This window comes from Lichenostomus cassidix, chromosome 1 (assembly GCF_008360975.1).
Source record: "Lichenostomus cassidix isolate B80296 chromosome 1, HeHo_3.0, whole genome shotgun sequence".
In the NCBI taxonomy this organism is placed as follows: domain Eukaryota; kingdom Metazoa; phylum Chordata; class Aves; order Passeriformes; family Meliphagidae; genus Lichenostomus; species Lichenostomus cassidix.
In genome coordinates, this window is record NC_139479.1 from 111,352,726 (window position 1) to 111,370,624 (window position 17,899).

Sequence of the window (17,899 nt, forward strand, 5' to 3'; positions counted from 1 at the left end):
AATCCCCTTGGGAATTGCGATAAATCCATGGGGAAACTCCTGATAAGAACGGCCACCCGAGGTGTTCACAGCATCTCCCCTTCTGAAGCGAGCGATTTGGCGGAGTAGGGAAAATCTCAAATCCACCTGGCACTGGGGCAGTGGCAGCAGCAGGGCTTTGGGAAGAAGGCGTCAAATACACATTGAATTTTTTTTTTTTTTTTTTTTTTGGCTGCGTAACACTGTCCCGTCAGACCAGTTCCAGGTTTAGGTAAAATCACCTTAATCACTTAAAATGAGCTCTGCAGAGGAGCAAATAAGAACTAAACCCCATTTCTCTTTTCTACCAAATACTTACATTTAGCTGCCAAAATGGTGCTCAGTGGGCGCCGTGGCTTCCCACAGAAAGTGGCACTTAGCAAAGGCTGACAAAAAGACTCCTGCACTTTTTAGCTGGAAGAGCAGCAGGAGTTTCCCTCAGCCTGTCCCCTCTGCTGAGGGATTCACAGGATGGAAACGCTGTTCCGAACTCATCCCACATGGCCTGGAAGTCCAAGCCATCTGGGATAACTCAGTCTCCTATGCTCTGCCTCACTATGGCCTGGGATTTCTGTAATTCCAGATTTTAAGTGAGTACTTGGGTTTGTTTTTCACTATTGCACAAAGATAAACAATGACTGAGGGGTGGCATGTACGGTTCTGTTCCCACTTCCCAAAAGATGGGCTGTGCTGCTCCTTGCCTGGAAGAAGTAAATTTCCTTAATGGAGCTCCATCCCTTCATTCTGAAAAACTCTAAAATAGTTTCATGTAAACCGAACACAGCTTTTAGACTACAATCCCAGTTTCTGCCCCAGGGAGAGGAGAGAGAGCAGATGAAACAACTGTTTTGTAGTGGACAGTCCTTTTTGCCAAACATATTGGCAGGAGCTCTGACTTATAATGCACTTTGCATCGACCTTCAAAGCTCGAAAATATTACCAATAATTTGTCTGCTGTCTGGCTTTCTAGTTCTTATTGCTGCTGATTATTAAGGGTTTGAGGTAAATTGCAATTGTGATTTCGTGATTGCCCTATGCTCGGAAGGTTCCAACTAAAAGATGAAATTCCCTTGTAGTGGCATGATGAGCCACTGAAGGAAAAGGCAAGTAAAATAAATCCCACACTGAAACTCTGTGATGAGGCACTTTCCAAAAGCTAATCAGGTTAAGAGGTGTATATGTGGCAGAGGAGGGTGTTGTCTCTATCTGAAATCAGTCCATATCTAAGAAGTAGTACTGAATACAATGGAGAACACAGAATGCCACAGGCACTTTTGTAATCAGATCTAAGATAAAATATTCATTCTTCATTATATACACTGTGTTAAAGCCAGCAGTTCTTGGTGAGAAAACTCTTCCCATGTAAAATAAGCAGTATGTAATGGACTGTGGGCATCTGAAATTCATTTCCTAGTAATCTATGCCTACTTGTGTTCAGTTTTGCATTGCATGCATGTGATGGTATGCAAGGAAAAGCTCATTATAACTTAAAACTTTTTGAGGTAGGGTCTGGTTCTTGTATATGGCATTCACTTCTTTGTGAATCACCATGTATTGCCCTGGAATTATTTACATAATATGATCAGTTTTAAAACAGCTTTTGTCGGTGAAAGCTTTGAGAAGGCTTTACATGGCTCAGTGAATCAACATGAGAAGGGTGAACAGCACTGCAGAATCTTAATAGTGCATTAAAACCCATTTAAAATTCAGATTCACAGTGTTTCCCAAGAAGGAGAGAGCACTGCTGTTAGGAACTTTTCATGTGTACAGGTTTTTTTCCTGGTGCTGTGAACTGTGTGTGCTTTTTGAGCGTAAATGCTCAGTGGTAAGCACAGAAGAACATTCTTTAGCTGAAAAAAACAACACCACCCCGAAGCATCTCAAGTGTTAGAACATATTGCCGGTCCATCTTTATTAGTATACCACCCTGTGTTAAGCAGCTGGGATTTTTTTGCACGATCATGTATGACAGGCTTCACTGTGGATCATTATCTTAGTAACTTAAGGCAAAACAAACACCATTAACTCAAAAATAACCACCAGTACTGTAACTTTTATTTGCTAATAAATATCTTAATAAACAGGCTTACCCCATCTGTAAGACCTGATAATGCCTCTTAGGAAATCATAGAAAAATAAAATACAATAATAATCAATAACTTGTACTTTGTACAAAAATCTCATTATGTTGCTCAGCAGGTAGTTTTGCCAAACCCCATATTCTTTCTGCAAAGAGATGGCATATGTAATGCAATTCACCTTAAAAACACTCTAATGTTGAGAGCTGAGCATTCTATTACACTATTAACTTGTAGGCATGCCAGCACATGAAAATTTACATGAAACATCATAGTAATCGTAGGAATAGAATCATAATAATAAAGAAAAGAAGGTAACACCACTTTTCAGTAAATCATAACAACTTCACGTCTAATGTAAATTCCCCTTGGGACTGCAATTCAGTAGGGTAAGCTTTTTATTTCATGGATATTCCTACAGTGCTGTTATAAACAGGCAAAAGGAAAATGCAGTGTAACGTGTATGGGAGATAGATTAGGTGAAGAAAAGTAATCTTGAGGAGTGAGGCAGTCCCAGGGGGAAAGCAACGACACTGGCTGTGAAATGTTCAGTCTCCCAGAACGAGCAGTTTTAGTGCCACACGAGTTCAGACTGATGGAGATGGAACCCAGAGCCTCTGGTTCTGCAGTGCCAGGGCTGCTTTGCTGTGAGATGAGTGGTGAAGACTGAGCCACAGGTAGTTGTCATTATTCAAATATGTCTTGGTTAAAGAAACAATGGCAAAACAAACCTTAGCAGGGGTCTTTAAAGAAAAAGTGGGTTTCAGACTACTGGTAAGGATATGAGATCTGTGCTGAGGCCATGGTTTGATTTTGTAAAATAGTTTGTGAGTATTATGAGTATACCATTGCTTTTGAAGCCATCTACCTTTGAAGTTTTGACATGGCTGCTTAAATATATAATCTAAAGTGTCTGTTGTCAAATATTTATTCATATATACACATACATTGATACATTTTATGGCTATGCTAGAACAGCAAACTATGAAGAGCAGTCATATTTAGTTTTGTACAATCTAATTTCACAGAAGAGACAGAGATTAAAACCCCTTTTAATTCAGATACATTTAAAACCAACACACAGAAATAGAGGCTATCCTGAGAAAACATACCAACCACGTTATCTTCCAAAAGTAAATCAAAGCTAATTTTTGGAAGGTAGTAAAATATTATTTTTTGTATTTTTTTTCTGAAAGTCAAAGTGGTGTGCTTTTTATAAAAAAATGTGATGACAAAATTAAAACTGTTAATTCCAACTAGATCAATGAATGTTGCTTTGCTAGAAAATAAACTATTGCCTTTCAGTAAACAGGGTTTCACATGATCTTTCAAAGTTGGTTTTTTTTTTCCTTGCTAAACTGCAGGCGCAATCCTGAGAAGTGCAGAGAAGTTCCCGAAGTCAGTAGGATTTATACCACAACCAGAGAAGAATGAGCCCTTTTTATGTCTCTGGGTTTTCAGTCACGACACTGCTGTGTGTGATGTAACTGATACCACCAGAGAATGTTGGTATTGGCCTTAACAGAAGCAGCTGGAAGGCTCTAGGTAAGAGCAACAAACACTGAATCCCGTCAGCAGAGTTAACAAAGAAACAACTTTCCCCACTTTTAGTGTGAAATAAGCCTCTCAACCTTACTTTGAAAAGTTGGGAGAAGAAACTGCTGCAGAAGAAATGGTAGTAAAAATGCTACACTGCCAATTCAAAGCTAGCTGTTTCTTGGGGAGATAGGGAATCATGTTTGGCCATAAGCTGTAAAATGCTTACAGGTTTCCTTGTTAGGAATCTCAGAGTGGGATGGTTTTCTTGAGATAGAAAAATTAATGAAAGAATCCAATAAATGGAACCACCAAGAGGGCATTTGTTATTTTATTTGCTATTGTGCCATTCATTAACTGGCAAATCTCAAACCTTAGACTGCAATGCACCAGGAGAATGAAGCAGCTTGTTCAAAGAGATGAATGATCAGCTAGAACATGTATTATGAAAGGGAGATAATATTGCATCATGGTTTATGTTTAGGAAAGAAGAAAGACAGAAAAGTCCTGCTTGTTTTTTTAGGTTCTGTTTGTTTGATCGAGATGATGGTTTCATACTGAATTTAAATCCAGAAGTTTGGGAAATCATCTGGAGGAAAAAGCCCACAAACCCAGACCATTTCTGCTAGATACTCTATTAGATGTGTAGGTCATTTAGGTTACTTATTCCAAAGTCAGGTTTGACCACCCATTCCAGAGAAAACAACAAACACTGCAGCACCCAACTTTTGTACTTTGCAGTTTATCTTTTCCATGCTGAAAGTAACCACAGCCTATTTGATCACATCCCTGAGGTAGCAGCCTTGTCTTTAGGCTCAGTGCAATCTCTTCTCCCCATTAAATGAGGCCATCTGTGCCACACCAATCTGTAGAAACCTTTGATTCAAAACCTGTTTCAGTCAACTGACCTCTTATGGATACAGCTGACTTTGGATCATGCCCTGAGGGACCAACCTACATCTCAACCTGCAATGCTTCTACAGAGAAATGAAAACCAACAAAAAAGTTTTAGCAATTCATTTAAATGACAAGACAGCTTGTGTCCTATTAAGTGCTGCTTCTCTAATGACAAATTAACCATGACAATAGTGGGATTGCAGGGGAGGAGAGTCTGTTTGGAGAGCTGGAGCTTACCTACAGAATATAAGACACTGGGCTTCATCCTGCTGCCATGGAAGTCACTCACAAACTCTCATGAATTTTGATTACAGCAAGACTATTGCCTATTGACACAGAAACTTTTAATTCCTCACAGTTACATCACTGTCCCAGGAATTAGTCCATCAAGATATTCATTAAAATAATTCAGCAGCATTTGGAAGTACCGGGTGTTTTAGAGCAGAACCTTCCCAGGACAAAAATGGAACTTCCCAAATTGATATTAAGTAACTAGAATAATCTACAGATTTGGAACACTGGCTGCACTTTGTCTTTTTCAGCTAATCCTATTCTACATAAAGAGACTGTGATGGTAAATCATACAGCTCAGAGCACCCAGCTTCTTAAAGAAAAGAAATAATAATCCTATTATGCTTTTCCTTTTTCCTCTTAATAATTTTCAATTAAAACTCAGTCTGAATGAGTAAAAACTGAAAACTCAGTTTCTAAGCCAATATTAACTGGAGAGTTCTACCTTTTACTGTTTATATAGGTTCCTCTCAAAAAAGTCAGGATGTAGCAATAAGAACAATTAGTCGTTCAGAATTCTGTCTGCTGGACATGCTAATATAAAGTATGACAGCTGTACCTGCTTTTTTTGTCCTAGGCTGGATCCTGAAAAAATCAGAAAATAGATTATTTTTCTCTTTGTATCATTGAGAACATTATGCGGTGATGATACTATGAAAATAGTCCCTAGACTGTTTCAACAGGCAGTTTTTCATCATCCACAACCAGAAACAAATATTTGGAGTCCAAAGCAGATTTCTCCCAAACCTGCTTTTCCAGATTCTAAATTCAAGATTACTTTCTCCACAGTCCCTTGACATCACATAGTTCAGAATGCAGAGATCTGCATTTCTCTTGGATTTGTGGGTTTTCAGTCTCAGGATTTTGGCTTACCTACCACTTCTTCATACATGCTGATGCTGAACAGTTTTTCATTGAATTGTCAGTAATGGAGAGTTGATAGTATCATATTATGATTTATTCACAAATTTTAATCAGCTTGCTGATGTGCATGATGGAGGTGAATATTGCCCCAAACCTGTAGCGTTTCCCAAATGAAGAAAAAAGTCAGTAATATCTCTTCAGATATCAAGAAGTGTGCAGGAGGTTTTGTGGTAAGGTCAGGGAATGAACTGGGCTCCTCAAGAAAACCAAATGTGGTGCTGAAGTTTGAAAAAAAAAAAAAGGCAAAATATGTTAGCTCAAGCTGTCTTACAAATATTTTATAGGGATTTTGATTTTTGATTATGCCTAACTCTACTCTTGCATAAAGTCCCATTTCAAATCAGCCTTTTTATATAAATTAAGCTGCACAAATACAAAACTGTTTACAGATTCAGGAGCTTCTGAGATGGCACTGAGATGTGTGTAGAACTAGTCAAAGTTTTCAGATAGATACAGGTAAAAACTTTGTACAGGAACAAAGCAGAACAGATGTGAAAACTAAATTACTTTGAGACTGATCTTTTTAATCCCATTTTTTCCCCCATATCTTCACTGTCAGAACTTGAATTTTTTCTTCCAGTTTAATTATTCAGGTATGAAAATATCAGATAATATGCTAAACGTTTCTGGAAGAGATAGGTACTTGGGAAATCTCTTGCAGGAAAGGAAAGTAAGGTGTACTCATGTAGGATATTTAAAGCAACATACACATAAATAGATTTCACTGAATTAGTGTTACATTATTTCACATATAAAATAAGGAAATATACTTTAATCCATTTTTTAACCGTAGGTTTTTCATCGACCATTTTTGTTGGTTTTCATTTCTAAAATTCAGCAAATCTTTTTGTACTATATGTTGGCATATCCTTACTCATATTCCCTTGGAAATTTCCCTCATTTTAACCTCCTAAGTGTCTATAAATGGCTATTTAAAAGAAAAGAACTTATATACTTTGTAAATGTCTTTGGTGATTTCAGCAGAGGAACTCAAAATGCTTTATAGCATGGGCTACATCTTTCTAGTTCTGCTGGCTCATGGGCACCTCGCTTTCCCTTTGGGATCACTAATTTCTACAGTAATTAGCTGAATGGAGGAGAATCAGCAGGAAGGGGTTGGGTGAGGTGGCAGCAGAAGGGTGAACAGAAGGTAAGCAGGCAGCTTTCTCTAAGCCAGTTTGGAAATGATTTTTCTGTCAGTGGAGGAAAAGAGAGGCTGTCCATTTCCAGCTAACAAGCCAAGGAAATTTGGGAAGAACTATACACACACAGTGCATGCCACTAAAAATTTTAAAAGCCAATGGAGCAAACAAACCCCATTAGTGTTGTTGGTAGTAGGCAATTAATTCTCTAGGTTTGAAAAATCTGACATTATTATTTTAGATAATAGATTACATTCTATTTACAATTCTTTATGTACATATAGACAACTATTTTATAACCATAGCATGTTCACCATATCCTGGTCCATAATGTGAGGAGCTATATACAACACTCATGGATGAGTAGTGTGCACTAATAAGTACAGGATGGGATAGTAGAAGATGTGTGTGAGCTGTAAGTGCCTGGCACTGTCTTAGGTAACTCCTTTGGGATTTTGCTAGAGCTCCTTGGCACAGTATGGACACTGCTTCCCTTTTTACCTTATTGTAGGTTTTAGGGATTTTTTTTTTTTCCCTTTTCAGTGCTGACTGATTTGTCTCCCCAGGAGATTTCAATATCACTGTCCTACTAAGAGTTAGCCCAGCCCAGTACATCTTTGCCTCATTCTCAAAAAATAATCATAGTACTACTATAAAAAAGAAATTATCTTTGCCATTTATTCAGGAAAGATCCATTACAACTGGTGAACAAGGGTATTCTGTAAGAAAACTGTTTGACAGAATACAGGGTTCTTCAACCATGTGCAAATGCCACAAGTGTCTATTTTTAGTACTTTTCCTAGAAGATGCAATAGAAACCAGACTTTTAATAATGACTCTAACTAAAGAAATGTTGGACTGGATTAGAGGCAAGTCCTCCTTTCCACTCCTGAAGGACACATTCCAAGACAGAGCGAGCCCATGGCAGGGAAGCTACAGGTACTCTGTGTTCATAAAGAGAAATCCTGAGCTACCAGAACATGTCCCACAGAACCAAACCATCAGCTGAGGTAAAACAGTTCAACAAATGCTGCAGTTTAGAACAGGTCCAGCTGGAAATGAGGAACAGCTCTTCAATACAAGTTCAAGTATGTTCTGTGCTGCTTTACCTTGCTGGCTGATAAGGCCCCATGGGGTCATTCTGACATGGAAAGTGCTGTGGTTAGTGCAGCCTTACTGGGCATCTCCACAGTGCCAGTTATTCCACATGGTAAATCTCAGCTGATTCTGGATAAAGGGTGTCTGTTTGTTACTTATGACCCAATTTGGCATTGGGAATCTGCACTGAAAAATAAATTAATGAAACCCTGTGTTAGGCTTACCATATAAAAAAAGGCAAATGGATACTCAGTCTTAAAGGATGTAAAAATCAAAGTACTACAGTCCATGAGTTCTGTATCAGAATAATCCAAGTAATGACTAATACTAATTTATTTGACTTTATTGTTGAGTGCACTGTTTGCAATTAAAGAATTGCTTTATGCTGGCTGATGTCCTAGAGCATGGTAAGTGTCTAAGTTTTTTTTGTACAGACACTGGATTTATGTTCATGGGAAACAAAAAAAGGGTAAATTTTGTTCAAGAAAAATTTAAATTACATAGCTCAGTTCTCTTCCTTTCACCTCACGGCATCCTGTTGTTTCTCAGTAATTCCAGTGTGCAAACACATCATAAGTAAATTCTACTAAACCTTCTGCTGTGTTGTTCAATTCTAACATTATGAACATTATGAACAGGACCTCCTCTTTTTCACAGAGTCAGCCTAAGGACTGGATACAATTAAGGCATGAGATTCATCTGACCAAGCACAGATGCCTGAATGGATGAGCTATCACTGAATGCAGAGAAACAGGTTAGAATTATTTCTTTATCACATCCACATTTTAACACCTTTTCCTTTTTGCTGCTTGCATATCACACATACTTTATTTAGTGAACTCTCAGTGAGTGCTTTTAGTTATAAAGCACTCTATAATGTGAGCCAGATTCTCAAAAACAGCCTACTAAATTTGCTTAAATCTGTCAAATTTAAACTCCAGCTGCACACTGCAATATGCAGGATAATTAGAGCTAATTTTCTCCTGAAGAAAGTATTTCCTGTAACAAAGAAAGTTACTTTATTTTCACATATACATTTGTGGCCTGCACAGAATTAAGCTCACATTCGAAAAAATAACACCTCTTGGCAACTTTGTTTTTAAATTAAAAAAATACAAAAGAAACTACCAGACTAAAGCAAGAATAGACTTGGAATCAGCACAAAAGCAAATAAAATGTTTCCAAAATGGGGAAAATGTAAATTTGATAAAGATAACTATTAGAAAAGTGTCCTACTACACCACAACAACAGAAAAACGATGTATAAACCCACAAAATCCTGGATTTACAATGTTGATGACAAATGTCCTCACTCAAAGAATCCCTTGTTCTTTCTGGTAACCCAAGCTCTTGTTTATATAAAAAATATATCTGATTAATAAATGTTTTAATTTTGTTATATTTTTTTCTATTGAAAAAATATTTTCAGTAGCATGACAAATTTAGAAGTTAATTTTCATGAAATATATCCAGGTTGTGTGCATGTAACAATTCTGCATCCTCACTACCAGGAATGAAAAACCTGGCAAAAGACAATCTGAAAGTGCACATGCATGGTTTGGATCAGCTATGAATGGTTTTGAAACCCCATTAACAAATAACAGACTCATACCCCCTCAGTAATGTATTTAATTGTGAGAAAGGCTCCTTCCACAGATGTCCTGTTGCTGGCCATGGAAGCAATGATAGGCAAAATGGATAATAAAACTATGAAAGAAAAATCAACTTTTAAATTACTCTATGGTGTGTTAGTATTTTTAGAAAGGCTTCAGGTTAAGCATAATTTTCTTTCTGTAAGAGCACCTCTACTGAAAAATTATTCATATGTGGGTTTCGGGCAGACTTTTTCAAGTGACAGTCACAAAAAGAACAAACACTTTTATTCCCACTGAAGGACTGTGAGCCTGCAAAACTCACGCACTGATGAGTTCAGTGAGACTCCACATGCTGGCACAATTACTTATGGAACTACAATAGGACTGGAGCTGCCATTATTTAAACAAGCTCATCAAATTGGCATTGTAGAACACCAGTGACTCCTGATCTTTAGGAAACTTGCTCCTCAGTTGAATCTGCCTTTTTTTTTAATGGAAGAAAGAAAAATTTACTTCGTGCACTACTGTTATCTCACTTAAATTAATGCAATTATTCCAACATAAAGTGACAACAGTGAATCAGGCCTAGTGTGTCTTACTCTGTGGTCTGGTTGGAAGCACAATCTTTTCTGAGTTGCTTTCTGATTTCCATTCTTTATCACTGATATACAATGGCAGCCTTTTCCAAGACTTAGGAAATATATTGTGATTTACAAGCTGTAAATTAAGCAGTAAATATCTTTATGATTACACAAAGTAGTTTGTTCATTTTGATATACACACAGATTATACTAATTACCCAAATGCACATTTTAACAGAAGAGTTGTAATGCTTGAGTATATTGGAATGCCACAGAACTCAAAAATCCCCTCCCAACCAGACAGAAATGACCAGAAGCATCTGCACAGGGTTACACGTGACATGCATTGTAGATCTGCGTGGGATTCCCACAGCACGCAGCCATGCGCTCCTGCCCCTGCTCCCGGGAGTGCATATCCCATGCAAAAGTTTGGAAATGTAGCCCAGCACGTCTGTGTCAGTTGTCTGAATAAAACATGGAAGCTGTAAGTCCTAGAGAGGTACAAATATTATGTTAGGCCTTTGCTGACATTTTCTTGCATGTAAATATGGCTATTGAAGGGTTCTAAAGGTAATATCTCGGATGTCCTTTAGAGATCTGTACTGAATGAAGATCAGAGCTCCATTTCATCAGTCTGCTTTTTAACTTCTAAAAGCAGTTAGAAGTAGACTCAAGGCAACACGTTACCACACTGCTGTCCTGCATCTCCTTTTCTGCCTGTGTGCAAGGTGACTGAATCCTGCAGCGTGTAATTTCCAGCAGCAGTGGGGCTGTGGTTGTACTGCTGCCCCTGCCTGGAGGAGGAGATGGCCAGCCTGCTCCCACAGCAATAATCCCATCACCCCACCCATGGCTGGCCCTCTGAGGTCTGCTGCTGCTGCTGCTGGAGATGATTCTCCCTGTCCGAGCAGCACAGACCTGCATTCCTGAAACAGAAAGCTTTCCTGATGTCTGTGTGTCCACAAAAGATCTGATAACCGTGTCTTACATGTGGTCATGGAAATGTTAACCAGTTTTCCAGTGGGTATTTGCCATGTAGTAGAAGCAAATGCTGAGTTTTACATTAAAAAGAAAAGAAATTAGGGTGGTGAGTAATCTCAAGGATAAACAAGTTTTCCAACCTAATCTAAAATTTAAAGCATGAAAAGTGTCGAGTGCTAAAGTAATTGAAAATCAAGAACCTTCCTTAAGATTTCAAACAGATGACTCTCACTATGCTTCCAATTATTCACACAATGGAAACTCACTACATAAAATCATCAGTCATTTCTGCAAACAATACTAATGTTTTGAGGCACCAGCTTACCAGCATTCAAACTGTTATAAAGTAATATAATGATAGGACCCATACATTTGGATTTAATTAAGAGATAAAATAAATATTTATGTTAAACTTCTTTTTGATTGCACATTTGGTATTGGAAGTTACATGGTCACAGAACATGAAAGAAGTCAAATACTTTTTGATCTACCAGCAAACTCTAAATACATCGATAAAGAAGCCACACCAGGCCAAATAGATTACTACTTTCAAGTAAGTCCATGAAAGTTTCCCAAATACTGTTATACAAAGTTACACATCCATGCTGAGTTATTCATCAATGTGTAGCAAGAGTCTTGCAGTAGGCCAGGATTTTATCGGCAGAGAACTGGTGGAGGATCTGTGCAGTGTGATTAAAAATTCCAGTTTGGAAGCATTAACATAGAAGTACTTGTATAGTCTGAACTGGAGACTGCAGTTCTTGAAGTTGGGAAGAGCAGGAGCAAAGAATGAGAATATTTTTCCATTTTAGAAATGCTGAGGCACATAACACAGTTGCTTCTATTACTTTCATACATGAAATCCTTTCTCCTGTATGTGCATCATGTGTAACCGCAAAGTCTGTAAACTGCTGACTATTCGTCTCTGGTGTCCAATGAGTGCAACTCCAATTCTTCTAATGTCACTGCAAGATAAAAAGTTTCATCTTGGATGCAAATATAGTAAAGTGTCTTGTGCACAAAAGAATAGAAATATATGATGGATGACTTCTTCTTCTCCAGGACAGTTTACCTTCCTGACCAAGGCATATAAGAAAGCTGCAAATGCTCAAGTTTTCTGCATCTGTCAATTTCTGTTTTTTAAACATAGTCATTTAAGAAAAAAAAATATAATAAAAAAATGTAGTTAGAGCACTGGGGATTTGTGATACTAAAGGTCAACTAATTTTTCCAAATCTCAAGGAATAATCAGGGAGGTGAGTTCTAATAGCCCATATTTAGTAACATGATCATAGCAACAGTTTCCTGCTCATACTTGCAAAGGATTGGTGCTTATACACTCAGTATTGCAGTTCTGAGGGAGAAATGACAAAGGCTGTGCTTCTGATGATTTGGGGAATGGTAGTGAGAGATGGTCTAAAGATCAAAATAGTGACTCTTCCAGCCTGACCCAGATTTCCCTCCCCGATTCCCTTCATCTCATCTAGACCTGCACCCCAGAGTGGGTAGCTCTTGTCACCCATATAGCTTGACTCTGGCAGGAATGAAGTCTACAGCCCTCAGAGTTCAGCACAATCCACCAGTTTAGTTGTTCTATAAACATCCCCAGCTGCAAGATGTGGCAAAGATCACAGAGGGGCTGAGGGCAGGAAACTTCAGATGTGCCTTGTCCACTGTGCAAATCCCACACTGGGATGTAGACAGATACTGCCCATTTAGATATCCTCAAAAACTGTATGATGATACAGTGATCTAGTGAAGGAGCTCATGGGATCAGGCATGGCCTTGATGAGTTTCAGATCTGCAGATCAAGCTGAAGAACCATTGGATACCTCGCAACTATTATGTGCTTAGGCTTAACATTCATGTGGGGGATGATACACAGCACTTGAGGTCACCAAAAGTACTGAGCATCTGAGAAGGTAAAAGGACTCAGCTAAAAGAATAAAGCTTTACAGTGGAGACTGGTCTCAGAAATGCAAGACCAGTGCTTAGCACTTATCAAAGAAGGCTTGATAAAGCACAGAAAGAAGCCAGGAGGTCTTGGGTAGCACAGGTCATTTGAGGAGAGAGGGTAATCTTTCAAAAAGTTGAAGTGGTATCTAAAGTAAGAAAATAGGAAGGATGATAACCTGAGATTAGCTGTAAAAGCACAGTAAGGCAGGCTAAAAAAGAACTTGAGGAACAAAAAGAAAAAAAACCCAAACCAACAAATTAAATAATACAAACAAAAAAAATCTAATAATAAATCTTTCTGCACACTCACTGGGTATAAAAAACCCATCAGCAAGTTTTTACAGTCCAATGATGATTTGTGTATAAAAGAACACTGAAAGAGTAGCCATTATTGAAGGACTTAACCATTTATTTTAGCTCACATTCACTGTGGAAGAAATTGAAATTAATCCTATGTCATATCCTCTCTGGGGACTTGTCAGAGTATCTGTCTGAAGTTGAAATGACTGCAGGAGAGGTTATAGGACAAACTGAAAAACAAGCAACAACCCACATTCAGAACAAGACTATATTTAGCCAAGAGTTCCAAAAGAACATAAAGATGAGCTAGTGGAATTACTATCAGGGTTGTGAGAGGGGGAGTTACCAGCTGTACTCCACATGCTTAAAAATTTCTTAGTGTCTGAAGTATGGAGCTTGGTGGCAGACAAAATGTTTCCAGGGAAGATCTGGGGAATCACAGACCCGTGAGTCTGTGATCATTACAGGGCATAATAGAAACTACAGTGAAGTACAAAATTACTGGATGCTTGGATAAATGATCTACTCAAATCACCGTGGCTTTTGCAAATAAAATTTCTATTTTATAAAACTACTTGTTTCCAATGGATGAAGATGATCCATTTGCTACACCTCACTTGGATTTCCAAAAGCTTTAGAGAAGATGCCTCACAAAAGCTTTATAATGAAAATGAGGAGCAGAGTCTATGTAATATAAGATGTAACATAATATGAAGCATAATGTGGTCTTTGCATGACTAAGTAGCTGGTTTAAAGACAGGAAGTTAGGAGTAAATTGTCAGGTTTTGCAATGTAGTTATTGACATAAATCTGCAGGGACCTATGCTGGGATAATGTTGAACATTACTGTTCCACAAATCAGTAAATAGTCTGGGAAAACAGCTGAGCAAGAGGTGAAAAGCTCAGTTGGGGAGGTCAGGTCAGGGTAGGAAGAGAAGGGCCAGCTGTGAAGAGTTTTGGAAGGATCTTACAAGACCTAGTGACTATGCCATAATGCAGTAAATGGAATTTAATGGAGGTGAATGTGAAGGGTTACATGTGGGAGAAAACCAGTCCTAACTTTACATGTTAAATTACTGAATCTTAACTGACTGTTACCTTATCAGTAGAGGCAGTCCCAGCATCACATGAACGATTAGGAATTCATGGGAAGGGAACAGAGAGCAAAATAGATCCCATCATCATGCTACAATATGAATCCATAGTTTGCCCAAATGCTTATATATTCAGTGCAGGGCTTGCATTAAAAAAACCAATAGGGTGGTGTCAGAGATGGTTGGAACAACTTCCTCATTAGGACAGAGAAGGACTTGATGATATTCACAGTGAAATAAGAAAATATTTTTGCTACTGATTTCAAAGGTCTATATCAAAACTGATTCCCCAAGAACCATGCTCATCCCTGGCCTGTGGATGTGTTTGGTGTGGTCACAGAGGGGAGCTATCAGTTCTGGGTCTCTTCCTCATACATTTCTTGTATTGTTTTGGTAAATAACTGTGTTTGTCTTTCATCAGCTGAGGGAGGAAAGGAAATGAAAGCACTGTTCTGTACTTCACAATATTTATGTCTCTGCAGCATCCAAACAAATTCAGATTCATCAGTCACTGTAGGGATAATAGATTATATACTTACTCAATATTCATTCTTGAAACCATATCCAAAGTTGTGAAACCTGCTGCCATGAAGTTATTTTTATACTGACCCATTTTTATGGAATCCAGCCAGTCACTGACTGAAACAAACAAAGGATATTCTGGAACTTCACCAGGTGAATCTGGCATTCTGTAAACAAAAATAATGCAAAGGTTACCAAAGCAGTACAAAATATGACACCAAATTTAGTCTGGTAGACATAGTTTTTACTAAAAGGCAGAAGGAATGAGAGAGGAGTCTGAGCTGTAAAGGTCAAATCTTAACTGAGGATCCCTTTAACCCCTTGTCTAAAACTTATAAATCACATCAGTCTGCCAAGTTGCACCACTTAAACAATACATTTTATTAAAGAACTGCAGCTCAGTAACTGAGGAAAAGGCCTCTCCCACTGCTCTTATTTTTGTTCCACAGAATATTTCTCTGCAGAGCTGCATATTCAGGATTATAATAATTTGTTAATACAGTAGTCAAAGTAGAGGACAAAGACCATTTACCATAAGAGGCAATTAAAAAAATTAAACCACCATGAGATGATTTTTACATTTATCTACAAACCCCCCACCCCAAATGACTCCTTATTGTGATACCATTATGCTACAAGAACACTTTGATTACAGTACTCAAAAGCTAAAACTCACCCTGAAAGAAGCAAAAAGAATAAAATCTTTGCTTTTACATAGAATTACATAGAATAGCAAATAAAATTGAAGGACCTAATTTAGTTTCCTTTTGAGTTCTTTCCTCTAACATTATCACAACTAAAATATAAAGACAGAAAAAAAAATTCCAGTTTTGGAGCGTTGATTTCCAGTCTTCTGTTGTGTGCCACACTTGAGAGGGCTCACAACTTCCATTGGCTTTATGCATTTGGTGTTGGGAAGCTGTATGAACAAAATGCAGAAAATGCACACTGCTGTTTGTAAAAGCTTTATGATAGTCTTTAGGAGAAAGATGCAGTTTATTTAAAATGAAAATTTAGACAGCAAAAGCCAGCCAGCATTAACTGATGGAACATGAGTTAATGTGTAATGTAGGAAGCAACACAGTGCAGTGTTTTAATGTACCAAGTTTTGCCCACACATATTCAAATACATTAAGTACAGTGATTTTCCTTCATATTACCAAAATTATAGAGGGAGAAACTGAAGGATAGGAGAACACCATTAAGTACAAACTGTAATTAAAGACCTACCACAGTCTCTTCCCATCTGAATTACTCTATGAGTCTATAGAATAACTGTTGACCTTCTAAGTTACCCAACAATTGCATCAAGCATTCTCAAATGAATGGAAAAAAACTTTCCCAAGGAGATGAACTCAATAATAGCTCAATAAAGCATAAGTAATTTAGATTTTAAGCTATGACTTAAAATAAAAAGAGATAAAAATACATTACTTTGATGCTAAATAAAGTGATGCAGGTACAAGTAGCAATTCAAATATATAGATATTTATATGCAGATATACAGAGAGGCCACTAACTCTAGGGAATGGATATTTAATCCCACAAGTCTCCCTAGTCTGTGGTAGATGAAATGGCTGTAGCCCTAACTCTGAGTTTGCCTACCAACTTCTCCATTCAGCCTTTCACACAACAAGATCCTAGCCCCCATCTTTGCCTTGATGCTCAGCCCTTCCCAAAAACATTTAAAGGTTCTCAGCAAAATGCACTCAGTGCTTGAGAACCCCTTTGAAACCCAGGGGGTCTCCATGAAAGCACTTTTATCTTAAGGTGCCTTTTAGTTAATGAAGAGAGTGAGGCTGCCTGGACTTTCACTGGTTGGATCAATACGCCTACAAATACTGACAAATTTTTCCACCACAGCCTTGCTTATCCTGTGGCTGCATTCATTACTGTAATATGATTAATGAAAAAATAACCCTGGGCAACACTATCAAGAATTTGTTGTGGAATGGTAACAGCATAATCTCTTATTTGGTCCCTGCTGCAATTCTGCTGCAGATAAATATTTAGCAAGCTAAGACACAACTACTTTCTCCAGGATATTAGTCCAAGGCAGTTCAGAAATTGCTTGAGCACTGTCAGATGGAAAGACAGGCTGTTGAATAGTGAAAAAAAATTACAAAGAGAAAAAAAGCACATAGGAAAACCACACACACACACACACAAAAAAAAAAAAGAACAAGATTCACAAAGATTAGGGATAGACAGTGCACTAACAGAACTTAGACAAAAATAATACTAAAAAAGCCTAATATTAGCTGCACGACTTGAGAAAAAGATCTCTTTATCCAACAGTGTGTAAGCAATGAAGCAAACCTTGTGGATCTCCCACCCCTACTCAATGCCCTAAACCACATAATGATAGCCACTATGTGTTAAAAAACCCCAAAATATACCAAAAAGAGTCTTACACAAGTACATCCTCCACTAGGGTATGAAGGGTGCTGGGATTGCGGATCAGTTTGTCCAGGAAGCTGACAATGTCACTGAATTTGGGACGGTGGTTCCTCTCCTTCTGCCAGCAGTGAAGCATTAGTTGGTGAAGAGAAGCTGGGCAGCCCATGGGAGCTGGAAGCCTGTAGCCCTCTTCAATGGACAGTATAACCTAAAGAAATACAATGTGTATGATTACCAAGCATTAAATGCTGAAAGGACAGTGTGACACTGACAATTAGAAACCAGCAATGATAAATTATTAATGGCACGGCCACCCTCACTTTGTGCATCACTGGGGCTTCACTCAGGGAATCAGGACTGGCAGGGGTGTGACCAGAGGAGATACAAAATATTTTGTAGGCACATGAAATATAGTAGGAACTTTCTTAGGGTCACTGGTCATCCTCTTCAAACAGCTGAGGAAGGAGGAGGAGAATAAAGAAATCA

At 38.1% G+C, this 17,899-nt stretch overlaps 1 protein-coding gene across 9 annotated transcripts in view; it reads right to left on the minus strand.

The window, feature by feature from the left end:
* Positions 1–1,898: 1,898 nt before the first annotated feature.
* EPHA6 (EPH receptor A6) overlaps positions 1,899–17,899 on the minus strand; it is a 382,511-nt gene continuing 366,510 nt past the window's right edge. For 5 of the 9 annotated variants that reach the window (XM_085076898.1, XM_085076864.1, XM_085076906.1 and 2 more), the window contains 3 exons: positions 17,428–17,621; positions 15,031–15,180; positions 1,899–12,106 (listed from right to left, as the gene is read on the minus strand). In XM_085076898.1, coding sequence (XP_084933024.1) covers positions 11,992–12,106; positions 15,031–15,180; positions 17,428–17,621 — 459 coding nt within the window. In that variant the 3' untranslated portion in view covers positions 1,899–11,991. The remainder of the gene's footprint in view (positions 12,107–15,030; positions 15,181–17,427; positions 17,622–17,899) is intronic. The other 4 variants (XR_014855458.1, XR_014855459.1, XR_014855457.1 and 1 more) reach the window with 4 other exon arrangements.